Source organism: Pristiophorus japonicus, chromosome 4 (genome assembly GCF_044704955.1).
Source record: "Pristiophorus japonicus isolate sPriJap1 chromosome 4, sPriJap1.hap1, whole genome shotgun sequence".
Classification (NCBI taxonomy): domain Eukaryota; kingdom Metazoa; phylum Chordata; class Chondrichthyes; family Pristiophoridae; genus Pristiophorus; species Pristiophorus japonicus.
Genome location: NC_091980.1, coordinates 164,326,450 through 164,353,633, shown reverse-complemented (window position 1 = coordinate 164,353,633; position 27,184 = coordinate 164,326,450). Strand labels below are relative to the sequence as shown.

Here is a 27,184-nt window from a genome sequence, read left to right as displayed (position 1 = left end):
ATTAGCTGTCATATCTCACTATGATCTACTTTCGGAAGCGCAGCCTCCTAATGCACGTGTTATTGGACAAGTTCAGGTATGATCGCTTTTCCCTGTAAATGCATTGGATGTAATGTCTCCTCCTCTGCAGCAGTCTGCCATCTCTTTCATTGGGCACATAATGCTCTTCAATGTACCTGCTCCCATCTCTAGTCTGCAACATGTGATTAGTGACCAATACTGGTTGAGAAATTACAGGCCCCATCACTATAAATCGCCAAAAATGCCCTTAATTTGTCCTCAACAGATACAAATGTGATTAGATGATTGGCAAAAGTCAAAAAGGCCCTTAAACAAATTGATTCCCCTCATAAGCACTTGAAGCAGCCTTTCAGTACGGATCCTCCGACTTTCAAAATGGAGTCCGTAGTGCCGAGTACTGCCGAGTACTGCCGACTTAAGGTCAGGTGAGTGCAGCTTTTTTTCAACGACTTTTTCGGTCAGCGATCATTTCGGCGAAGTGTGGGCGAAATGCCGAAAGTTGCGGTCGGCGATCACCTGGGCGATAATCGGCGCAAGTTTCCATTTTCAGCACTATTTTCGGCCTTGTTGCTCCTTTGCCCCAACCTCACCACCCCTGCTGTACCTGCCTTCACTGCAATCAGCTATTGCCCTCCTATAGAAGCACGCGCTGCTCCCTGCAGTAGTATGCCACCGCACGCTGCTCCCTCTAATGGCCCCGGCCTGCTGATGGTCTTGCAGGCTGGGACCGCACTGATTTCCGGGCCCGGATGCCGCGCACTGCTCCCTCTAATGGCCCCGGCCGACGACCAGAATCGGATCTTGGGGAAAACTGGTGCAGGGCATGTGTTGGTATGGCTGTACATTCCCACAAACAGCAATGTGATGATGACCAGATTGAAATACATGGAGCAGAAAAGAAGTAGATGGGCTTGAAATGTTACAATTGGGTTCAGTATCAATAAATGGGAGGATACTGAGAGGAGTGGAGGAACAAAGGGACCTTGGAGTGTATGTCCACAGCTCGTCAAAGGTAGCAGGACAGTTTGATAAGATAGTTAAAAAGGCATATGGAATGCTTTCTTTTATTAGCTGAGACATAGAATATAAAAGAAGGGAAGTTATGCTAGAACTGTATACAACACCAGTTAAGCCATAACTTGAGTAGTGCGTACAGTTCTGGTCACCACATTACAGGAAAGATGTGATTGCACTAGAGAGGACATTTACGAGGATGTTGCAATGACTGGAACATTTTAGACTTATCCTTTATAAAAACAGGTATTTATCCTGTAAAAAATGGTCCTGTTTCTCTCACTAAACAGATTCACGACTTATCTTGATAAAAGAGATTTTTATTCTGTAAGATCGTGCCTTGACTCTACACTTTACAGGGTTCAGACTTGTGGGACAGAACAATACAGACACAGGATATCTCGTTTCCCCTCACGGGGTAACCTTTACTTAAAATTCAACAAACTTCTAAAGTAAAAATCCAATAGCATCAGTACACAACAGTTACTGTAGAGACCTACCCTGTAGGACTTACTTTACTTGCAGTTCATTTACTTTATCATTAAGCAATTTTAAGCAAAACTCACACGTAAGTAATACTACCAGTGATCAAACACCTAGTAATCAGTCCGTGGCTCTTTGGTTGGCAACTGGCCAAGTTGCCCTCTCTTCGACTGCAGCTGCTGATAAGAGACTTCGCACTGTAATTATACTTCGAAAATTGGCTATCGGCCTACTGCGTGCATGCTCCAAACTATCCAGACTATCAAAACGGTTTATGTTCAAGTCCAATGTAACTTCTGTGAGCTCTGTTGGTTCTCTTATCAATCCCTGGGACAGTTACTGAGACTGAGATTGTTCTCTCACAGTCTTATCAATCCCTGGGACAGTTACTGAGACTGAGATTGTTCTCTCACAGTCTTATCAATCCCTGGGACAGTTAGTTCACTCGTCTGAATTTCTTGAAGTTCAAAAAAATGGTCTTTTCACCTGCAAGATTATACTGGGTTATAAGAATCTCGTCAATTTGAAGGTTCGGCCATCCAAGTGCTGTAGTCTTACATTATGAGGAAATATTGGATAGGCTGGGGTTGTTTTCTTTGGAACAGTGGAGGCTGAGGGGAGATTTAATTGAGATGTATAAAATTATGAGGGGATAAGGTAGAGGGGATAGGAAGGAGCTATTTCCCTTAGGGGTCAATGACCATAAATTTAAAGTGGTTGGCAGAAGAATTAGAGTGAAGATGAGAAAAAAGTTCATCCAGAGGGTAGTTGAGGTCTGGAACTCACTGAATGAAAGTGTGGTAGAGGCAGAAACCTTCATCATATTTAAAAAGTACTTGGATGTGCACTTGAAATGCCATAACCTACAAGGCTACGAACCTCGTGCTGGAAAGTGGGATTAGGTTGGGTAGCTCTTTTTCGATCGACACGGAGACAATGAGCTGAGTTGCCTCCTTCTGTGTCGTACTTTTGTGATTCTATGTAAATCAGGCTGCCGACTGGATATCACCTGTTTAACACTGTCCCACAAAGTCAGAATCTACACCGATGTGTCTGCTGTACTAAGATAGGAATGTTGTACCATTTAATACACAATGCATTATTCTGCTGCTCAGATGAAGCTTTTTACTTTTAAAGGCACCGGTGATGGGGCTGCAGGGGTGAATTTCTGTGGGGGTGGGGTCCCAATTGTCTGCCATAGCTTTGCCAGAAAATTGACCGAAATCCCAGCGAAATGGCTTCAATGGCGTTTACACCATTTCTGTGGGGATTCTGTAACTCATCAGCCAAAGTTACAGTGACCAATCAGGAGAACCCCTGTGGAATTCCATCACCTCAGTGTCTAACTGCTGTCGACAGAGGTCAATCAGAGTCTCCTTGGCCTTTGGCGAGGGAAGGTTCTTATGAATTTCAAGTTCAACGTTCAAACCCTAGACAACATACCACGCATGATTGTTAAGGTCAGTCTGACTCCCGTCACAAGAAGGGCCTTGAATTTCCTTCGTACTTGCGCACAGAGATATGGGTAACCGGGGTTCAAATTTAGAACTCAGCAGAGGAGGACAAAGGGTTTGATTAGGGCAGGGAAAATGGAGTACGAGAAGAAACTTGCAGGGAACATTAAGACGGATTGCAAAAGTTTCTATAGATATGTAAAGAGAAAAAGGTTAGTAAAGACAAACTTAGGTCCCCTGCAGTCAGAATCAGGGGAAGTCATAACGGGGAACAAAGAAATGGCGGACCAATTGAACAAGTACTTTGGTTCGGTATTCACTGAGGAGGACACAAACAACCTTCCGGATATAAAAGGGGTCGGAGGGTCTAGTAAGGAGGAGGAACTGAGGGAAATCCTTATTAGTCGGGAAATTGTGTTGGGGAAATTGATGGGATTGAAGGCCGATAAATCCCCAGGGCCTGATGGACTGCATCCCAGAGTACTTAAGGAGGTGGCCTTGGAAATAGTGGATGCATTGACAGTCATTTTCCAACATTCCATTGACTCTGGATCAGTTCCTATGGAGTGGAGGGTAGCCAATGTAACCCCACTTTAAAAAAAAAAAAGGAGGGAGAGAGAAAACAGGGAATTATAGACCGGTCAGCCTGACATCGGTAGTGGGTAAAATGATGGAATCAATTATTAAGGATGTCATAGCAGTGCATTTGGAAAGAGGTAATATGATAGGTCCAAGTCAGCATGGATTTGTGAAAGGGAAATCATGCTTGACAAATCTTCTGGAATTTTTTGAGGATATTTCCAGTAGAGTGGACAAGGGAGAACCAGTTGATGTGGTGTATTTGGACTTTCAGAAGGCTTTCGACAAGGTCCCACACAAGAGATTAATGTGCAAAGTTAAAGCACATGGGATTGGGGGTAGTGTGCTGACATGGATTGAGAACTGGTTGTCAGACAGGAAGCAAAGAGTAGGAGTAAATGGGTACTTTTCAGAATGGCAGGCAGTGACTAGTGGGGTACCGCAAGGTTCTGTGCTGGGGCCCCAGCTGTTTACACTGTACATTAATGATTTAGACGAGGGGATTAAATGTAGTATCTCCAAATTTGCGGATGATACTAAGTTGGGTGGCAGTGTGAGCTGCGAGGAGGATGCTATGAGGCTGCAGAGCGACTTGGATAGGTTAGGTGAGTGGGCAAATGCATGGCAGATGAAGTATAACGTGGATAAATGTGAGGTTATCCACTTTGGTGGTAAAAACAGAGAGACAGACTATTATCTGAATGGTGACAGATTAGGAAAAGGGGAGGTGCAAAGAGACCTGGGTGTCATGGTACATCAGTCATTGAAGGTTGGCATGCAGGTACAGCAGGCGGTTAAGAAAGCAAATGGCAGGTTGGCCTTCATAGCGAGGGGATTTGAGTACAGGGGCAGGGAGGTGTTGCTACAATTGTACAGGGCCTTGGTGAGGCCACACCTGGAGTATTGTGTACAGTTTTGGTCTCCTAACCTGAGGAAGGACATTCTTGCTATTGAGGGAGTGCAGCAAAGGTTCACCAGACTGATTCCCGGGATGGCGGGACTGACCTATCAAGAAAGACTGGATCAACTGGGCTTGTATTCACTGGAGTTCAGAAGAATGAGAGGGGACCTCATAGAAACGTTTAAAATTCTGACGGGGTTAGACAGGTTAGATGCGGGAAGAATGTTCCCAATGTTGGGGAAGTCCAGAACCAGGGGACACAGTCTAAGGATAAGGGGGAAGCCATTTAGGACCGAGATGAGGAGGAATTTCTTCACCCAGAGTGTGGTGAACCTGTGGAATTCTCTACCACAGAAAGTTGTTGAGGCCAATTCACTAAATATATTCAAAAAGGAGTTAGATGAAGTCCTTACTACTAGGGGAATCAAGGGGTATGGTGAGAAAACAGGAATGGGATACTGAAGTTGCATGTTCAGCCATGAACTCATTGAATGGCGGTGCAGGCTAGAAGGGCCGAATGGCCTACTCCTGCACCTATTTTCTATGTTTCTATGTTTCAAAATCAATTACTAAACCGTTGCAGAATTTTGCGCGTAAATGAGTTACGAACGTAAGTGCAATATGCCCAAATCACCTCAATCTTTTATCGCCGTCGATCAAACCCTCCACCCAAAAGCATTTCAACCCATAAACCTGGCTCTGCCCCAGGTTACAGAGCCCCATTACAAGCTTCCTGCAGTTACATTTGGTCAGTAATTACAGAGCCCCATTACAAGCTTCCTGCAGTTACAAGAAATTAGGGACGCGTGCAATAAAGGTACAGTAGTTATCATGGGCAACTTTAATCTACATATAGATTGGGATAACCAAATTGGTAGCAAGGAGGATTTCCTGGAGTGTATTAGGGATGGTTTTCTAGACCAATATGTCAAGGAACCAACCAGTGGGCTGGCCATCCTACACTGGGTGATGTGTAATGAGAAAGGACTAATTAGCAATCTTGTTGTGCGACGCCCCTTGGGTAAGAGTGACCATAATATGGTAGAATTCTTTATTAAGATGGAAAGTGACACAGTTAATTCAGTGACTAGGGTCTTGAACTTAATGAAAGGTAACTTCGATGGTATGAGGTGTGAATTAGCTAGAATAGACTGGCAAATGATACTTAAAGGGTTGATGTTGGATAGGCAATGGCAAACATTTAAAGATCACATGGATGAACTTCAACAATTGTACATCCCTGTCTGGAGTAAAAATAAAACGGGGAAGGTGGCTCGACCGTGGCTAACAAGGGAAATTAAGGATAGTGTTAAATCCAAAGAAGAGGCCTATAAATTGGCCAGAAAAAGCAGCAGACCTGAGGACTGGGAGAAATTTAGAATTCAGCAGAGGAGGACAAAGGGTTTAATTAGGAGGGGGAAAATAGAGTATGCGAGGAAACTTGCCGGGAACATACTGCAGAAGCTTCTATAGATATGTGAAGAGAAAAAGATTAGTGAAGACAAATGTAGGTCCGTTGCAGTCAGATTCAGGTGAATTTATAATGGGGAACAAAGAAATGGCAGACCAGTTGAACAAATACTTTGGTTCTGTCTTCACGAAGGAAGACACAAATAACCTTCCGGAAGTATTAGTGGACCGAGGGTCTAGTGAGTAGGAGGAGCTGAAGGATATCCTTATTAGACGGGGAAATTGTGTTAGGGAAATTGATGGGATTGAAGGCCGATAAATCTCCGGGGCCCGATAGTCTGCATCCAAGAGTACTTAAGGAAGTGGCCCTAGAAATAGTGGATGCATTGGTGATCATTTTCCAACAGTCTATCGATTCTGGATCAGTTCCTATGGACTGGAGGGTAGCTAATGTAACACCACTTTTTTAAAAAGGAGGGAGAGAGAAAACGGGTAATTATAGACCGGTTAGCCTGACATCAGTAGTGGGGAAAATGTTGGAATCAATTATTAAAGATGAAATAGCAGCGCATTTGGAAAGCAGTGACAGGATCGGTCCAAGTCTGCATGGACTTATGAAAGGGAAATCATGCTTGACAAATCTTCTAGAATTTTTTGAGGATGTAACTAGTAGAGTGGACAAGGGAAAACCAGTGGATGTGGTGTATTTGGACTTTCAAAAGGCTTTTGACAAGGTCCAACACAAGAGATTGGTATGCAAAATCAAAGCACATTGTATTGGGGTAATGTACTGACGTGGATAGAGAACTGGTTGGCAGAGAGTCAGGATAAACGGGTCCTTTTCAGAATGGCAGGCAGTGACTAGTGGGGTGTCGCAGGGCTCCGAGCTGGGACCCCAGCTATTTACAATACACATTAATGATTTAGATGAAGGAATTGAGTGTAATATCTCCAAGTTTGCAGATGACACTAAACTTGGTGGCGGTGTGAGCTGTGAGGAGGATGCTAAGAGGCTGCAGGGTGACTTGGACAGGTTAGGTGAGTGGGCAAATGCATGACAGATGCAGTATAATGTGGATAAATTGAGGTTATCCACTTTGGGGGCAAAAACACGAAGGCAGAATAATATCTGAATGGCGGTGGGTTAGGAAAAGGGGTGTCATGGTTCATCAGTCATTGAAAGTTAGCATGCAGGTACAGCAGGCGGTGAAGAAGGCAAATGGTTTGTTGGCCTTCATAGCTAGGGGATTTGAGTATTGGAGCAGGGAGGTCTTACTGCAGTTGTACAGGGCCTTGGTGAGGCCTCACCTGGAATATTGTGTTCAGTTTTGGTCTCCTAATCTGAGGAAGGACATTCTTGCTATTGAGGGAGTGCAGCGAAGGTTCACCAGACTGATTCCCAGGGTGACAGGACCGACATATGAGGAGAGACTGGATCGACTGGGCCTGTATTCACTGGAGTTTAGAAGGATGAGAGGGGATCTCATGGAAACACAAGATTCTGACGGTACTGGACAGGTTAGATGCAGGAAGAATGTTCCCGATGTTGGGGAAGTCCAGAACCAGGGGACACAGTCTTCGGATAAGGGGTAGACCATTTAGAAACATAGAAACATAGAAAATTGGTGCTAGAGTAGGCCATTCGGCCCTTCGAGCCTGCACCACCATTCAATGAGTTCATGGCTGAACATGCAACTTCAGTACCCCATTCCTGCTTTCTCGCCATACCCCTTGATCCCCCTAGTAGTAAGGACAACATCTAACTCCTTTATTAGGACTGATATGAGGAGAAACTTCTTCACTCAGAGAGTTGTTAACCTGTGGAATTCCCTACCACAGAGAGTTGTTGATGCCAGTTCATTGGATATATTCAAGAGTGAGTTAGATATGGCCCTTACAGCTAAAGGTATCAAGGGGTATGGAGAGAAAGCAGGACAGGGGTACTGAGGGAATGATCAGCCATGATCATTGAATGGTCGTGCAGGCTTGAAGGGCTGAATGGCCCACTACTGCACTTATTTTCTATGTTTCTATGTTTCTATGTTTGGTCAATGGTTACAGAGCCCCATTACAAGCTTCCTGAAGTTATGTTTGGTCAGGGGCTCTCTTGAAATTACAACCAGGTTTGCAGGTAAGGTGGGTAATTTTTCTGTTTTATTGCAATTTTTTGTGATTTAAAAAAAAAAAGTTATCCTCTCCGTGATATCTTCTGCATTTTCTGTTTCTTTGACAACATTTTTATGGCATAAGTCATGGAACTCACTGCCAGAAAGTGTGGTAGAGGCAGAAACCCTCACCACTTTTTAAAAAATACTTGGATGTGCACTTGGAAGTGCCGTAATCTACAGGGTTACAGACCAAGAGCTGGAAAGTGGGATTAGTCGGGAAAGCTCTTTGTCAGCCAGCGCGGACACGATGGGCCCAAAATGGCCTCCTTCCATGCTGGAGCTTTCGATGATTCTATGAATTCATCTTAAATATTCGAAAGCTTCCCCGATTGCAGACTATTAAGCATGCTGTGCCTGATGTGCATGAATGATGGTTAAATAACTTAAAACTTTCATTTTCATACTGATAGAAGAACTATATGGTGTGAGTTGAGCCCTGGTTGTGTTCACTGATTTATGCCCATTTTACATTTGCATGTATTCTAATCAGACTCACAATAATTTTGAGTGTAATTTGATATTGGCAGAATGGGCACTGGAGTGGGCACATTTTCGGGTCTAACCTCTGGGTTGCACCCATGGTGGAAGCTCCAAGCTAAGATATTTTCTGTTGCTGGGGAAGTAATTCTGTAGATTGGAAGTGACTGGTTTTCTTTATCTTTTGTCAAACCCTTTGTTTTGAAGTGTGAGAGACTAGAATCTCTGGAGGAGCCAAGTGACTTAGATGTCCATGTACACAAATCACTAAAAGCTAATGTATAGTTACGAGAAGCAATCAAAGAGGCGAATGGTATGTTAGCTTTCATCAAAGGGGAGGAAATTATACTTCAGCTGCATAAAGCTTTCGTCAGACCCCATCTGGAGTTGTGTGTTCAGTTCTGGGCACTGCTCCCCGGGAAGGATATATTGCCCTTGGAGTGGGGGCATGGCAGTTTCACCAGAATGATACCGGGGCTAAAAGAGTTCAACTGTGAGGACACGTTCTATAAATTTGGGCAGTATTCCCTTGAATATAGGAAATGATGGGGTGATGTGATCGAGGTGTTAAAGATAATGAAAGAATTTGAGAGGGTAGATAGAGAGAAACTATTTGCTCTGGTGGGGGAGTCCAGAACAAGCGGGGGGGGGGGAGGTAACTTTACAATTAGTGATAGACCAATCAGGCGTCAAAGTAGGATGAAATATTCACACAAAAGCTAGTAGAAATTTGGAAATCTTCCCCCCAAAAGGCTGTGCTGCTCGGGGAATTGACCCTTTCAAGGCTGAGTTAGATAGATTTTTGTTAGCTAGAGTTATAAAGGGATATGGAGCACAGGCAGGAAAATGAAGTTGAGGTGCAACTCAGCCATGATCCAAGTGAATGTCGGCATAGGCCCAAGGGACTGAACGACCTTCTCCTGTTCCTATGGGACTGAGAATCTGATGAGAGGTCAGCGGGAGGCTGGGAATGTGAGAGAGGAGAGCGGGAGGCTGGGAATGTGAGGGAGGTCGGCGGGAGACTGGGAATGGGAGGGAGGTTGTCGGGAGACTGGGAATGCGAGGGAGATCGTCGGGAGACTGGGAGTGTGAGGGAGGTCGGCGGGAGGTTGGGAATTTAAGTGGCGCGGGAGATTTGGAGCCTGAGAGAGGGGAATGGGAACTAGAACTCTGCGAATCGGAAATGGAGGAGTGAATAGGAAACCAAGAAGTATGAAATTACGAAATGAAGGGCTTTAGGGAGGGAGGAACTTAAAGCAATCACTATCACTAAAGAAGTAGTACTCGGTAAAATAATGGGACTAAAGGAGGACAAGTCCCCTGGACCTGATCGCTTGCATCCTTGGGTCTTAAAAGAAGTGGCTGCAAAGATAGTGGATGCTTTGGTTGTAATCTACCAAAATTCCCTGGATTCTGGGTAGGTCCCAGCGGATTCGAAAACTAAAAATGTAACTCCCCTATTTAAAAAAGGAGGGAGACAGAAAGTAGGAAACTATAGACCAGTTAGCCTAACATCTGTCATTGGGAAAATGCTGGAGTCCATTATTAAGGAAGCAGTAGCAGGACATTTGGAAAAACATAATTCAGTCAAGCAGAGTCAGCTTGGTTGACAAAAAGGGAAATCATGTTTGACAAATTTGCTGGAGTTCTTTGAGGATATAACAAGCAGGGTGAATAAGGGGAAAACCAGTGGATGTGGTGTAATTGGATTTCCACAAGGCATTCGATAAGGTGCCACTTTAAAAGGTCACTGCTCAAAATGAAAATTCATGGGGTTGGGGGTAATATATTAGCATGGATAGAGGACTGGCTAACTAACAGAAAACAGAGAGTCGGGATAAATGAGTCATTTTCCGGTTGGCAAACAATAACTAGTGGGGTGCCGCAGGGATTGGTGCTGGGGCCTCAACTATTTACAATCTATTTAATGACTTGGATGAAGGGACCGAGTGTAATGCAGCCAAGTTTGCTGATGATACAAAGATGGGTGGGAAAGCAAATTGTGAGGTGGACACAAAAAATCTGCAAAGCGATATAGACAGGCTAAGTGAATGGACAAAAAATTGTCAGATGGAGTACAATATGGGAAAATGTGAGGTTATCCACTTTGGCACAAAAATTAGAAAAGCAAATGATTATTTATATGGAGAAAAATTGCAAAGTGCTGCAGTACAGAGGTGCCTGGTGGTCCTTGTGCATGAAACACAAAAAGTTAGTATGCAGGTACAGCAAGTAATCAGGAAGGCACATGGAATGTTGGCCTTTTATTGCAAGGGGGATGGAGTATAAAAGCAGAGAAGTCCTGCTACAACTGTACAGGGTATTGGTAAGACCACACCTAGAGTACTGCATACAGTTTTGGTCTCTGTATTTAAGGAAGGACATTGCATTGCAGGCAGTTCAGAGAAGGTTCACTGGGTTGATTCCGGAGATGAGGGGGTTGACTAATGAGGAAAGGTTGAGTTGGTTGTGTCTCTTCTCATTGGAATTTAGAAGATTGAGAACTGATCTTATCGAAATGTACAAGATAATGAGGGGGCTTGACAAGATGGATGCAGAGAAGAGATTTCCACTCATAGGGGAAACTAGAACTAGAGGGCATAGTCTCAGAATAAGGGGCTACCCATTTTAAACTGAGATGAGGAGGAACTTCTTCTCTGAGGGTTGTAAATATGTGGAATTATCTATCCAAGGGAACCATGGAGGCTGGGTCATTTGAATATATTTAATGGGGAGATAGAAAGATTTTTGAGCGAAAAGGGAATAAAAAGTTATGGGGAACGGGCAAGGAAGTGGAGTTGAATCCATGAACAGATCAGCTATGATCTTATTAAATGGCGGAGCAGGCTCGAGGGGCCAAATTGCCTATTCCTGCTCTTATTTCTTATGTTCTTATGTTCTAGATCAGGGACAAAGAAGTTGGAAACCTAACTAACAGAAACATAAGCCTGAAAAAGGGGAGTGTGAATCTGGAAGGCGGAGCATGGAGTGGGAAACGGGAATTGCGGGACAGGGAAGTGGGAGACTGAGGAAAGAGAGTGGGATACAGGGGGGTCTGAGACAAGGGAGAATTGACAGGGGAGCAGACCTGTGCCAGGAGCAGATGAATGGCTCCCAGATTAAACTGCAGTAACATCCGTCACAATGACATATAAGATGGGTGGACACGTGGAAGATGCAATTCAATGCAACGATGTGTGAGGTGATACATCTTGGGAGGAAGAATGAGGAGAGACCATACACACTAAATGGTACAATTTTAAAGGGGGTGCAAGAACAGAGAGAGCTGTGGGTCTTTGTGCACAAATCTTTGAAGATGCCAGGACAGGTTTACAAAGCAGTTAATAAAGCATATGGGATCCTGGGCTTTATAAATAGAGGCATCGAGTACAAAAGCCAGGAAGTGATGCTAAACCTATATAAAACCCTAGTGCAGCCCCAGCTGAAGTATTGTGCCAATTCTAGGCACCACACTTTAGGAAGAATGTGAAGGTTTTAGAGAGGGTGCAGAAGAGATTTACTAGAATGGTTCCAGGGTTAGTGGATTACAGTTACATGGATAGACTGGAGAAGCTGGGTTTGTTCTCCTTGGAGCAGAGAAGACTAAGAGAAGATTTGATAGAGGTGTTTAAAAATATGAAGGTTTAGATAAAGTAAATAAAGAGAAACTGTTTCCAATGGTTGGTGGGTCGATAACGAGAGGGCACAGATTTAAGGTGATTGGCAAAAGAACCAGAGGCGACATGAGGAAGTAACTTTTTCCCGCAGCGAGTGGTTAGGTTTTGGAATACACTGCCTGATAGGATGGTGGATTCAATCGTAAACTTCAAAAGGGAATTGGATAAATGAAGGAGAAAAAATTGCAGGGATACGGGGACGGAGCGGGGGAACGACACTAACTGAATTGCTCTTCAAAAGAGCTGGCACAAACTCGATGGGCCGAATGGCCTCTTTCTGTGCTGTATTAATCTGTGATTCTCTGACTGCTTCTACTTTTAAACCTAAACATGACTTAAATTTCCATTATTATCCATGAGTAATTTTATACAACATGGGTTCTAAAATCTATGGGCAGGAACTGACTGGATCCTCACAATATGTAGAATTAATGAGTTCATTCAATATTCAAAATGTCAGCAGAGTTAATGTGCTCTTCATCAGACCCTTTTATCTTGTCAACTTAACCTTCCCAGGATTTGACACTTGCCCCGAGAAAGCTGTTGTGAAGACATGAAGGCTGCCCTTTTTCTCCTCCTTGTCATTCTCAATATTGAGCAATCCTCCAGTCTTGGTTCTGGTGGTAAGTGACGATTCCATCATATTCTTGCACTTTGTTTACTTTATTGAATTCAAACTGGGGTAACTAAGATATTGGACAAACTGTGCAGATCAGGTTGGATTGTGGTGTGTACAATTTGGTCCTTTCTCAGTCTGGCTGTCCCCTATTCCCCAGAGCTAGGAAGAGATGTACAGCCCAGGGATCCTGCTCCTCCTGCAATTCCCAAGAGTTTGGCTCCCAAGAGATGAGCTGCATGACATTCGCTTGTCTGATTCACACTGGAAGAATCGCCAATTCAGCAATGTACCAGAGGCTGGTGGTGCCTCTGAACTGCATCGTAACATAAATCTCTGCCTTCATTCTCACTTCTTTCTGTCCTTCTGCCCGTGTGGCTCTCTTCCTGTCTGTCTGCATGTGTGGCTCTGTCAATCTAGTACTGAATCTTTCTCCCATCTCTTGCCCGCTCACTCTGTCTCTCTCTCTTTCTCTGTTTCTAATTCTATCTTTCTGGCTCTGTCTGTCTCCTTCCCCCTCTTTGTATCTCTCTTCTTTCTGTCACACTGTCTGTGTTTTTGTCACGCTGCCTCTCTCTATGATTTCCTTTCCCCTCTCTCTGTCTGTGATGTCTGTTTCTTTCTGTCTGTCTCTGTCGGCTTTTCTCTGTTTTCCTTTCTCGTCAACTGTGTGTCTTCCTCTCCCTCTATATCTTTCTCCCTGTACCTCATATCTCTTTTAATGGCTCCCTGATTGTCTGACTTCTTCTCTTTCACTCTGTGTTCATCCAAATATCTGTCCCTCTCAGTGTCTCTCTTTGTCCCTCTCTCTGGCCCCAAGTTTCCACATGATTTGCTCCTGATTTTTAGGAGCAACTGGCGTAGAACGGAGTAGCTTAGAAATCGGAATTCTCCACATTTAGTTTTCTGCAGTTCTAGTCAGGTAGAACAGTTTCACTTTGGAACAGAATTTTTTTTCAAAAGGGGGCGTGTCTGGCCACTGACGCCTGATTTGAAAGTTTCCACAGTGAAAATGTACTCCAAACTAACTTAGAATGGAGCAAGTGAAGATTTTTGTACGCTTGAAAAAACCTTGTCTGCACTTTAAAAAATCAGGCGCAGGTTACAAATTAGGCGTAGGGAACGAGGTGGTTGGGGGGGGGGGGCGGGGAGGGGAGGGGGGGAAGGGAAGTCATTAAATTCTACAATCAATCCTTAGTTATACTTATACAAATATTATACAAATAAATCCAACCTGAATAAAAATTTATAAGCAAAGAAAAGATTAAATAAACCATGTTCCTACCTGTGTGAAAATGCTTCAGGCAGGCCTTTCAGGCAGCAGTGTGGCGTCAGTGTCTCGACGGCAGCGGCAGGCAGCAAGCAGCCTTCGAGCTGAGCTGCGGTGCTTGAGGCAGGCCTTCATTCCCCACGAAGATGCAGCACCCGGACGGACTTGAGGCCATTCGGCCATGGGATTGCAGCGGCGTCAGTGGTTGGCCGGGAGCCGAAGAATGAACACAGGACACACACAGCTCATTAAGGTTCTTGAGGCCATTCGGCCACGCTTTAGGGGCGGCGTTAGTGGCTGGCTGGTAGCCAAAGATACAGCAGCAGCCTTCGAGCTGTGAGGGGGACTGAGGCTATTTGGACAGGGAGAGGCAGCCGCATAGACAGTTTTATACTTACATTTGCAGAATGGGTGCTGCATTGTCAACACCACTTACAAAACAGTTTCATTGTGAAAAATCTTACACTCTGAAGAAAACTTAAACTTCAGGATCACTTTTTAGGTGCAAAATTAAATCAGATACAAAAAAATGTGAGAGCATTTACACTATAAGATCAGCAGGTGATTTATTCAGCAGTGCTGCAAAAAGCACTCCCTCACACACAGAAATATCAAGAAAATTAAAATACAAGCCTTTGCAGGGGTCCAAGAAACAAATCTTCACTTTTTCTGCAGCACTTTTAAAAATGGCCGAGTGCCAATGTTTACTTCAGACTGCGCATGCGCGAACGCTCCAACGCGCACGCGCAGGGTTGCCGGCACCAAGAAGCCTCATTTCAATTGTACCCGCCCCCTCCTACTTACAAAATCGGCGCGAGTGGTAGGCTCCGCCCCCTGTGCGCCGCGCCAAGCAGACATCGAGCTCCAAGGAGCTCGAGAATACCGCACTTTTTTTCCGGCGCCGTTTTCGGCGCGAAAAACAGGCGCCCAGCTCTGAGGTGCGACTTTTTCACCGCGTGTGGAAACTTGGGGCCTCTCTTTCTCTGTGTCTCCTTCTGTCTCTTTCTCTGTGTCTTGTGTCTCCAATGGTACTAAATATATCTTTGTTTTGATTTTCAGATGAAATTGACTTTGCAAAGCGTGATATTACAATTGTCAATATACCTGGAATCTTTGAGGGAAATGACTTCAATAATTTAACCAGGAGCTGCAGGGAACTCAAAGAGAAATATAACATCACCCAAGGTAAATGATTTCATTTTTCATTTATCATATAGCCTCTATTTGATCCAAAAGACAATGGCCTCGAGATGAACTCCCTCTTCCCAACCCCACCCAACGATGGGCGGGAGAGGGTCAGGATGGGGCTTCAAGATTTAAATATGGGGAACTGGAGATGTTCGCTGATGATTGCACAGTGTTCAGTTCCATTCGCAACGCCACAGAAAATGAAGCAGTCCATGCCCACGTGCAGCAAGACCTCGACGACATTCAGGCTTGGGCAGGTAGGTGGCAAGTAAGATTTGCACCACACAAGTGTCAGCCAATGACTAACTCAACCAACGGGAGTCTAACCACCTCCCCTTGACAATCAACAGCATTACCATTGCCCAATCCCCCACCATCAACACCCTGGGGGTCACCATTGACCAGAAACTTAACTGGACCAGCCACAGAAATACTGTGGCAACAAGAGCAGGTCAGAGGCTGGGTATTCTGCGGCAAGTGTCTCACCTCCTGACTCCCGAAAGCTTTTCCACCATCTACAAGGCACAAGTCAGGAGTGTGATGGAATACTCTCCACTTCCCTGGATGAATGCCGCTCCAACACTCAAGAAGCTCAACACCATTCACGACAAAGCAGTCCACTTGATTGACACCCCATCCGCCACCTTAAACATTTATTCCCTCCACCACTGGCACACTGTGTCTACAGTGTGTAACATCTACAAGATGCCCTGCAGCAACTCGCCAAGGATTTTTCAGCAGCACCTCCCAAACCTGCGACCTCTACCACCTAGAAGGACAAGGGCAGCAGGTGCATGGGAACACCATCACCTGCAAATTCCCCTCCAAATACACGCCATCCTGACTTGAAAATATATCTTGGAAGTGGCTCATCACCATCTTCACAAGGGCAATTAGGGATGGGCAATAAATGTTGGCTTTTCCAGCGACGCCCAGGAAAAAATTAAATTACAGAATGCGAGCCCATGTGCCCACAGCCTTTTTTACAGCAGTCGATATCAGGGTCTCCGAGTGTGCGACTGTGGAGAAGCGAGACACTTAATGAACATATTTAAATTGGGCTCCCACAGTGCAAGTGGGCCAGGGGGATCAGGTTTGCATCACCTCCCTCAGCCCCTCAAGGAAGCCTTTGGTCTCCTCCCTTTCTCTCCCCCTCCCGATCCTGGGCCTCTCCCCCTCCCGATCCTGGGCCTCTCCCCCTCCCGATCCTGGACCTCTCCCCCTCCCGATCCTGGACCTCTCCCCCTCCCGATCCTGGGCCTCTCCCCCTCCCGATCCTGGGCCTCTCCCCCTCCCGATCCTGGGCCTCTCCCCCTCCCGATCCTGGGCCTCTCCCCCTCCCGATCCTGGGCCTCTCGCCCTCCCGATCTCGGGCCTCTCTCCCCTCCCGATCTCGGGCCTCTCTCCCCTCCCGATCCTGGGCCTCTCCCCCTCCTGATCCTGGGCCTCTCCCCCTCCCGATCCTGGGCCTCTCCCCCTCCCGATACTGGGCCTCTCCCCCTCCCGATCCTGGGCCTTTCCCCCTCCCGATCCCGGGCCTCTCTCCCTCCCGATCCCGGGCTTCACCCCAAGTTACGGCCGTGGGCCTCGCCGACTCCCCGGGACCGTTCCCAAGGGCCCACGGCTGTGACTTCCTGCTGCTGGTCTTCCCCCTATCCATCAGCCGGGTGGGAAACACAGCTAAATATGTAACTGAGGTCCTGTCAGTAAGGTCGTCAGGGCCTCCGCATCCTCGGCCTCACTCACACCCACCTCGCCTCCCTGTAACTATCTCACAATACAACATTTGCTCAGTGTGGCACCGAAGTGTCCGTCCAGGTTATGTTTTCAACATAGTCGAAGTGGAGTTGAATCAGAAATATTTCATGAATCATCTATTTAAACTTAGAATTACGTTTAGAAAACAGCAGCAAGAGAAGAAGATGGTGAGTAGTTGTCTCAAACGTACAGAGAAAGGGGAGGAATTCGGGCTCATGACAAAGCTTACGGCATGTGGAGGCTGAGGACAAATAGCTGAATGGATAGCAATTGGCTAAAAAATAGAAAGCAGAGAGTCGTCAATCAGATTGGAGGAAGGTAGAAAGCGGTGTCCCACAAGGATCAGTGCTGGGACCACTGTCATTCATAATTTACAACAATAATTTGGATTTAGGAACAAGTAACCAAATATCACAAATTGCAGATGATACCAAACTGTGAGTATAGCTAATACTGAGGGAGAATGCAACAAAATAAAAGGCATTAGAAAACTTAAGCAGATAAGTGGCAAATAAACTCTAATATAGATCAATGTGAATGATTGAACAAGTTGGGGATTTTATTTAAAAAGAGAAGACCTAGAGGTGACCTGATCGCGGTCTTTAACAGAATGGGCCCAAGTTTCAAGCCGCGCCTAGAATGGCGCAGTCCCGACCTGGACGCCCGTTTTTCGCACCACAAAGTGCGCCTAAAAAAACTCTCCAGATTCTCCAGCTCCCTGCAGGTCCTCTTGCCCTCGGCGCAACGCAGCAGGAGCTGTAGAGGATGGAGCCAGGTCCCTGCGCCGAAAACAGTGCCGGGACCTCTGCACATGCGCGCTGCAGTGGGCACGCAAGTGCAGTAGCTCCAGGCGCCCGAAACCGTGTGGGAGGGGCCCGAAGCTCGCAGCCCCTAGCCCTGGCCGAATGGCCTCACTGGGGCTGTGTGAATAAGGATCCTCCCACGGCCAGCTCCTGCTTCCTCCCGACCCGACTCGACTCCCGCTCCCCCACCCCCGGACCGGACCCGACACCCGCTCCCCCCCCACCCCCGGACCGGACGCGACACCCGCTCCCCCCCCACCTCCGGACCGGACCCGACACGGCCCGACCCAACCCAACGCCACCTACCTGTAAATCTGGTGCTGGGGACGGCCCTGCCCCGAAGTCTCGGGCCCGGCCCGTTCAGCCTCCCTCCCCCTTCTCCTTCACCCCCAACCACCCCCCCATCTCCTTCCTCCCCCCCCCATCTCCTTCCTCCCCCCGCATCTCCTTCCTCCCCCCCCCATCTCCTTCCTCCCCCCCATCTACTTCCTCCCCCCCCCCATCTCCTTCCTCCCTCCCAATCTCTTTTCCCCCTCCAATCTCTTTTCCCCCCCCAATCTCTTTCCCCCCCCAAATCTGCTTCCCCCCCAAATCTGCTTCCCCCCCCAATCTCCTTCCCCCCCAATCTCCTTCCCCCCCCAATCTCCTTCCCCCCCAATCTCCTTCCCCTCCCCCAATCTCCTTCCCCTCCCCCAATCTCTTTCTCTCCCCCCCCCAATCTCTTTCTCTCTCCCCCCAATCTCTTTCTCTCTCCCCCCAATCTCTTTCTCTCTCCCCCCCAATCTCTTTCTCTCTCCCCCCAATCTCTTTCTCTCTCCCCCCAATCTCTTTCTCTCTCCCCCCAATCTCTTTCTCTCTCCCCCCAATCTCTTTCTCTCCCCCCCAATCTCTTTCTCTCCCCCCCAATCTCTTTCTCTCCCCCCCAATCTCTTTCTCTCCCCCCCAATCTCTTTCTCTCCCCCCCAATCTCTTTCTCTCCCCCCCAATCTCTTTCTCTCCCCCCAATCTCCTTCCCCCCCCTCAAATCTCCTTCCCCCCCACAAATCTCCTTCCTTCCTCCCCAATCTCCTTCCTTCCTCCCCAATCTCCTTCCTTCCTCCCCAATCTCCTTCCTTCCTCCCCAATCTCCTTCCTTCCTCCCCAATCTCTTTCCTTCCTCCCCAATCTCCTTCCTTCCTCCCCAATCTCCTTCCTTCCTCCCCATCTCCCTTCTCCCCCCATCCCTACCCCTTCTCCCCCCCATCCCTCCCCCTTCTCCCCCCCCATCCCTCTCCCTTCTCCCCCCCATCCCTCCCCCTTCTCCCCCCCATCCCTCCCCCTTCTCCCCCCATCCCTCCCTCTACCCCCCTCCTCCCCCTCCCAGAAACACAGACCCTGACAGACAGAGAATGAGAGACACGCAGACAGACAGAGAGATAGAGACACTGACAGAGACACACTGGGGGGGCATCCCAGCACGCTGTTGGAGGGCTCCCGGTGCTGCAGTTGGTAAGTAGAAAATGTTTTATTTATTGATTTAAAAAAAAATTATTTCTTATTAATTTTTTTTGATTGATTTATTGGTTGATTTATTGATGCATTTATCATTTATTATTGATGATGGCTCTTTATTTGTAAAACTGAAGTGTTTAATGTTTGTAAACTTCCCTTTAAACACCCCCCCCCACCATTCCCTACGCCTGATTTGTAACCTACGCCTGATTTTCTAAAGTGTAGACAAGGTTTTATCGAGCGTACAAAAATCTTCACTTACTCCATTCTAAGTTAGTTTGGAGCAAGTTTTCACTGACGAAACTTTGAAAACAGGTGTAAGTGGCCAGACACGCCCTCTTTTGAAAAAAAAATTCTGTTCCAAAGTGAAACTGTTCTAACTGACTAGAACTGGAGCAAACTAAATGACGAGAATTCCGATTTCTAAGATACTCCGTTCTACACCAGTTGCTCCTAAAAATCAGGAGCAACTCATGTAGAAACTTGGGGCCTATGAATGGGTTGGTCACGGTAGTTGTGAAGTGAATGTTTCCCCTTGCGGGAGAATCCAAAACTAAATTGAGTTGATACAAGATAGTTACTAATGAATCTGGTCGAGAAATAAGGAGAAATGTCCTTACTCTTGATTATAAGTCCAAATTCTATCATGTTTTATTCATGAAGCCCACTAGTGAAAGCATTGTAGATGAGGGTAGACCAGAGTGGCTGTGAGGATCTCACAGGGGCTGTCTCCAGCTTGGTGAAGGATAAAGTTAGTTGGGTTCCTCCTGTCTTTATCATGTGACCTTATTGGCTCTCTAAGGATGCCCCATGACAAAAAAGGAGAGAGGTTGCACTGTGCTGCTGAGGTCCCACGATTAAAAGCAGCTGATGTTTGGACTTCACTCTGGTGGTGGGAGACGCGAGTGCTGGAAGTGAGTGTCAGAAATCAGCACGGGCGCTGTGTGCAATGCTTCCGAGCCTTAATTTAAAGATGTGGTACACACCAGCGAGCTCCCCGCCAGTACTACAAAGTCTGAAAAATACCCTGAGAATGGGAACTTCAGTGAAGAAGCACAGAGTTGCTGCCCATGGAACCACAGCCCAGGAGCAGAGCCTGACATTGGGAGAGGCAAATTTAGGAGAAAATAGGAAGGTGCAAAGAAAAATAAAGAAATGGGATAGAGTTTCCTGTTGCTGCGTTGGGATTTATTGGATCGGGTGGGTACAGTGCCTAGAGGAAAATCAAGCAGGGGTGATCGCTGACCGATATATAATTGTTCCCTACAGTACAATAGTGATTAAACTTACATTAGCTGTGGAGTGTTTCTCATCTACTTTGCCTCTAGGCGACATCATCCGGAAACACAGCATCAGTTTCCACATGTACGCTGATAACACCCAGCTCTACCTCACTGCCACTTCTCTCGACCCCTCCACGATCCCTAAATTGTCATATTGCTTATCCAACATCCAGTTCTGGATGAGCAGAAATGTTCTCCAATTGAATATTGGGAAGACCGAAGCCATTATTTTCGGTTCCCGCCACAAACTCCGTTCCCGAGACACTGACTCCAGGACTCTCCCCAACTCCTGTCTGAGGCTGAGCCAGAATGATCGCAACCTTGTGGTAATATTTAATCCAGAAATTAGCTTTCGAACACACATCCTTAGCATAATTAAGACCGCCTCTTTCCACCTCCATAACATATCCCATCTCCACCCTTGCCTCAGCTCATCCACAGCTGAAGCCCTCATCCATGCCTTTGTTACCTCTAGACCAACGCGCTCTTGACTGGCCTCCCACATTCTACCCTATGTAAACTAGAGGTGATCCAAAACTCGGCTGCCCACTCACCCAACACCCCATGCTCGCTGACCGACATTGTCTTCTGGTTAAGCAACGCGTCGGTTTCAAAATTCTCATTCTTATTTTAAAATCCCTCCACCCACTTGCCCCTCCCTATCTCTGTAATCTCCTCCAGCCCCACAACCCCAGAGATGTCTGTGCTCCTGTAATTATGCTCTCCTGTGCATCCCTGCTTATAATCACTCAACCATTGGTGGTTGTGCCTTCTGTTGCCTAAGCCCCAAGCTCTGGAACTCGCTGCCTAAACCTTTCTGCCTCTCTATCTCTCTTTCCTCTTTCAAGATGCTCCTTAAACCAAACCTCTTTGACCAAGCTTTTGGTCACATGTGCTAATTTCCAGTTTCAAATCGGTTTCAAATTTTATCACATAATACTCCTGTGAAGCGCATTGGGACATTTCACTGCCTAAAAGGCACTATATAAATACAAGTTCTTTATTATGAGTAGCCTCTGACTGATCGTTTTATACATTCATTGAATATCGAATGATCTCCATTACCTGCATTCAATCCCCTCCTCAAGGTGATCCAATATACCCAGGCACAATACAGGGAAATCGAGCCCAATGTATCCTTCCAGTTGTGGTAGTGGTTCCAAACCCTTCATGTACAGAGACACTGCTGTTCTCCAACTCTCTGATTCAATTGCTTTACCTTATATTATACTCTTTACCACAGATGGTATCCAGATGTTGAGAACCAAAGATGGCTCACCCTATCAGGCCTTCTGTGACATGACTACCAATGGCGGTGGTTGGACTCTTGTCGCAAGCGTCCACGAGAACAACATGTACGGGAAATGCACCACTGGGGACCGCTGGTCCAGCCAACAAGGGAATGATGCTCGATGTCCGGCAGGAGACGGGTCATGGTCCAACTATGTAACATTTGGTTCAATAGATGGAGCAACAAGTGACGACTTGAAGGTGATGAACTTTTTTGACATCTCTTTGCTTAAAAGAATGCATGGTTTGTAGCGACTGGGGCTAATGGAGCACTGACCAGAGCTGAGGCAATTAAGACAAATGTGCAAAGAAGGAGAAGTCTAACTGGAGGAGCTGAGTGTAGCTTGTAGTTAAAGAGAAAGGACATCTACTAAACTGCCCCGTTCAATTTGCAGCCGTGTGAGGGAAGATATTGTGGTATCTTGCCTTTTGTTACCTGGTTGATTGATGGTTGACAGATATTGTGCAGAGAAGTCCCTCCTATTTGACTCCATGAGATGACGATGTGATTGGTGAGTGCTGCCCTCAGCCCACTCTGCCTGCTAAATAACCAGAATGGAACTTCCTCATGTTCTAACACTGGACTTAGGAGTCTTCTGAAGAAGATCAAGGCTCGCAAATTATTAACGAATTGTGTTTATAATCAATTGAAGGTAGAAGACAAATTGAAGCCCTCCTGGGAGTTAGTAATAAGTAAATTTCACAAGAATCACTTGCTGCTCACACTATTAACAAGTTGAATGGGGAAGAGTTATCCTTGTACCAATATCGAATTTGCTGATGACAGCTAGCTGTGTGAGCAAGTGCCAAATCCAAGTGAGATTGACAATTAAATGGGTGGGCGAAGGGAGGACAGGGGGCTTTTAATGTTGACATTATTAGGACTAGAAATTCGGTAGGATAGCACCATCAGTTAGTGCCTGGTTGGGGTGCTAACGGAACACGAAGGGGTTAGCGACCGGACATGGCGAATGCAGCGATGCCCACGAACTTCAGTGCCAGTTTAGCGCTGGTGCTAACCCGTAGCGCCTGAGCCTCTCGTGCCTCGCTAGTGGGTGACTTTAATATGCACATAGATTGGGCTAACCAAACTGGAAGCAATATGGTGGAGGAGGATTTCCTGGAGTGCATAAGGGATGGTTTTCTAGACCAATATGTCGAGGAACCATCTAGGGGGGAGGCCATTTTAGATTGGGTGTTGTGTAATGAGAGAGGATTAATTAGCAATCTCGTTGTGCGAGGCCACTTGGGAAAGAGTGACCATAATATGGTGGAATTCTACATTAGGGTGGAGAATGAAACAGTTAATTCAGAGACCATGGTCCAGAACTTAAAGAAGGGTAACTTTGAAGGTATGAGGCGTGAATTGGCTAGGATAGATTGGCGAATGATACTTAAGGGGTTGACAGTGGATGGGCAATGGCAGACATTTAGAGACCGCATGGATGAAGCACAACAATTGTACATCCCTGTCTGGCGTAAAAATAAAAAAGGGAAGGTGGCTCAACCGTGGCTATCAAGGGAAATCAAGGATAATATTAAAGCCAAGGAAGTGGCATACAAATTGGCCAGAATAGCAGCGGACCCGGGGACTGGGAGAAATTTAGAACTCAGCAGAGGAGGACAAAGGGTTTGATTCGGGCATGGAAAATAGAGTACGAGAGGAAGCTTGCAGGGAACATTAAGACGGACTGCAAAAGCGTCTGTAGATATGTAAAGAGAAAAAGGTTAGTAAAGACAAACGTAGGTCCCCTGCAGTCAGAATCAGGGGAAGTCATAACTGGGAACAAAGAAATGGCAGACCAATTGAACAAGTACATTGGTTCGGTATTCACGAAGGAGGACACAAACAACCTTCCGGATATAGAAGGGGTTAGAGGGTCTAGTAAAGAAGGAGGAACTGAGGGAAATCCTTATTCGTCAGGAAATTGTGTTGGGGAAATTGATGGGATTGAAGGCCGATAAATCCCCAGGGCCTGATGGACTGCATCCCAGAGTACTTAAGGAGGTGGCCTTGGAAATAGCGGATGCATTGACAGTCATTTTCCAACATTCCATAGACTCTGGATCAGCTCCTATGGAGTGGAGGGTATCCAATGTAACACCACTTTTTAAAAAAGGAGGGAGAGAGAAAACAGGGAATTATAGACTGGTCAGCCTGAAATCAGTAGTGGGTAAAATGATGGAATCAATTATTAAGGATGTCATAGCAGTGCATTTGGAAAGAGGTGACATGATAGGTCCAAGTCAGCATGGATTTGTGAAAGGGAAATCATGCTTGACAAATCTTCTGGAATTTTTTGAGGATGTTTCCAGTAGAGTGGACAAGGGAGAACCAGTTGATGTGGTGTATTTGGACTTTCAGAAGGCTTTCGACAAGGTCCCACACAAGAGATTAACGTGCAAAGTTAAAGCACATGGGATTGGGGATAGTGTGCTGACATGGATTGAGAACTGGTTGTCAGACAGGAAGCAAAGAGTAGGAGTAAATGGGTACTTTTCAGAATGGCAGGCAGTGACTAGTGGGGTACCGCAAGGTTCTGTGCTGGGGCCCCAGCTGTTTACATTGTACATTAATGATTTAGACGAGGGGATTAAATGTAGTATCTCCAAATTTGCGGATGACACTAAGTTGGGTGGCAGTGTGAGCTGCGAGGAGGATGCTATGAGGCTGCAGAGTGACTTGGATAGGTTAGGTGAGTGGGCAAATGCATGGCAGATGAAGTATAATGTGGATAAATGTGAGGTTATCCACTTTGGTGGTAAAAACAGAGAGACAGACTATTATCTGAATGGTGACAGATTAGGAAAAGGGGAGGTGCAAAGAGACCTGGGTGTCATGGTACATCAGTCATTGAAGGTTGGCATGCAGGTACAGCAGGCGGTTAAGAAAGCAAATGGCATGTTGGCCTTCCTAGCGAGGGGATTTGAGTACAGGGGCAGGGAGGTGTTACTACAGTTGTAGAGGGCCTTGGTGAGGCCACACCTGGAGTATTGTGTACAGTTTTGGTCTCCTAACTTGAGGAAGGACATTCTTGCTACTGAAGGAGTGCAGGGAAGGTTCACCAGACTGATTCCCGGGATGGCGGGACTGACATATCAAGAAAGACTGGATCAACTGGGCTTGTATTCACTGGAGTTCAGAAGAATGAGAGGGGATCTCATAGAAACGTTTAAAATTCTGACGGGTTTAGACAGGTTAGATGCAGGAAGAATGTTCCCAATGTTGGGGAAGTCCAGAACCAGGGGTCACAGTCTTAGGATAAGGGGGTAAGCCATTTAGGACCGAGATGAGGAGAAACATCTTCACCCAGAGTGTGGTGAACCTGTGGAATTCTCTACCACAGAAAGTTGTTGAGGCCAATTCACTAAATATATTCAAAAAGGAGTTCGATGTCGTCCTTACTACTTGGGGGATCAAGGGGTATGGCGAGAAAACAGGAATGGGGTACTGAAGTTGCATGTTCAGCCATGAACTCATTGAATGGTGGTGCAATTCGAAGGGCGGAATGGCTTACTCCTGCACCTATATTCTATGTTTCTATGTTTCTATGTTTCTATGATCATGATGTCAGAAAGTGCGCAGCGCTCCGTTATCGCCCTGGATGTAAAATTAACTCTCTCCCCCTGCTGTAACACCTCATATCGACAACCCCAGCAAGAGGAGGCATTGTGAACACGGCTGACCAATTGGGGAGTGGTAATTTAAGGGAACGGTTTCCAGTTAGCGCAACCTTTATTATTTTCACCAGTCTGGTCACTGCGCAAAGCTTTTCATGTTTCACCAGTGCAATATATCCAAGGCCTCCACTGTGTGAGTGTTTGGGGCTGTAATGGCAGTCGCGCAGGTCACCTGGCAAAACAGAACTGCCAACAACGAGCTTGTGCAGCATCATTGTTCCTGCTCTTTACGCGAGGGAAGCAGCCTCTCATGCCGTTACCAATGCGCTCGAAACTGTTCTGCGCTTTGCCGCTTTCACCCCACTCTCTGACTTGGGCACGTTAAGAGAAGTGGTTAGAGCTTGATTTAGCGCTCCACTTCCCTCTTGGAGCGCTAAAGCTGAATATCGCTGGAGAAGAGAATGATTAGTGCCTGGTGCTACTTTTCCAACTTTCCAACCAGGGCGTTACCGAATGTCTCGGCCAAGGTTCTACAAACTGGAACAGGAAACACAGAGCACAGGCAAGGTGAAGGGAAGTGAATGAACAAAGGAGAAATATACCTGGTCATCATTACTGATCACTGACTGAAAGGACCCTTCATGGACAGGAATGAATGTAACGATAAGCTGGAACATGTTTTCTAACCTGTGTAGATCACTGGACTGTACATCGGGGGAGTTATGGGGAACTTGTCCTTAAAAAGGAAATTGGTTTCAGAGGAAACTGGAGCGCGTGAGGGCAGAATGACCAGCATGATGCCGGAATTTAGGAGTCAGTGACGAGAGATTCATTTAAAGTAATTCGTTTTCATTGGACAAAAGAAATGCGGTAGGATTAAAATTGTTCAAATGTTTAGGGGAATGAATCAGTTGGATGCTCAGTTAACTTAGATCCTGTACACGAGACCTGGGGAAAAGGACAAAATGAATAAAGACTCCAGCGAAACTGAAGCTTGGAGGAACATCAAAGCCCCCACCACCAGCATAGTGCAGGCAGTGCAGAGAAGAGCATCAGTGCAAACACCACTAAGGCAGCTCATATTGGCTGCCCTATTGTTTTGCCACCAACTGTACAAAAGAATCACAAGATCGATAAATAGCAATGAGTCCATTTGGCCTGATTTTAGATCATCAATCCAGAAAGTAAAAAGTTACACTGCCCTCATCACACCACATCCAAATCATTCTAAGGTAACCCCTACATTACCCTACCCAGATATCCATTCCATTACGTTGACAGCTCTTTTTGAAGGAGTGCTTCCTCACATGAGTCTTAAATTTCCCGTTTTTCTAATTTGAAGCTGTGTCATTCTGCCACAGTTTAGTTTGAAGCGATGCTCCAGATTTATCTTCCACACCATTTCTGATTTTGCCCTTCTTCCTATTCTGTTATAGCCAGGGCGTTTCCAGCAATGGCTTCTCTTCCCAGCCCTGCACCATTGTCTTCAGAGTCCCTGAAAGATCCATCCTTGGCTCTCTCCTCTTCCACATCTGCATGCTGCCTCTTGACAATATCATGGGCAGACATGGAGTCAGCTTCCACGTGTAATTGTCAAGTGCACAGCCAGCATAAGGACCCTGCACGCTGAATGTTGACACACTCCTAGAAGGTGCCTAGTAACTTGGCCACTTGAGTGGC

General features: G+C 46.3%; 1 protein-coding gene across 1 annotated transcript in view; it reads left to right on the top strand.

The window, feature by feature from the left end:
• Positions 1-510: 510 nt before the first annotated feature.
• The window catches only part of LOC139262721 (intelectin-1b-like), a 49,609-nt gene continuing 22,935 nt past the window's right edge, over positions 511-27,184 (top strand). Inside the window, exons 1-3 of the mRNA XM_070877871.1 lie at positions 511-922; positions 15,130-15,255; positions 21,837-22,084. Of these exons, the coding sequence (XP_070733972.1) occupies positions 511-922; positions 15,130-15,255; positions 21,837-22,084 (786 nt within the window). The remainder of the gene's footprint in view (positions 923-15,129; positions 15,256-21,836; positions 22,085-27,184) is intronic.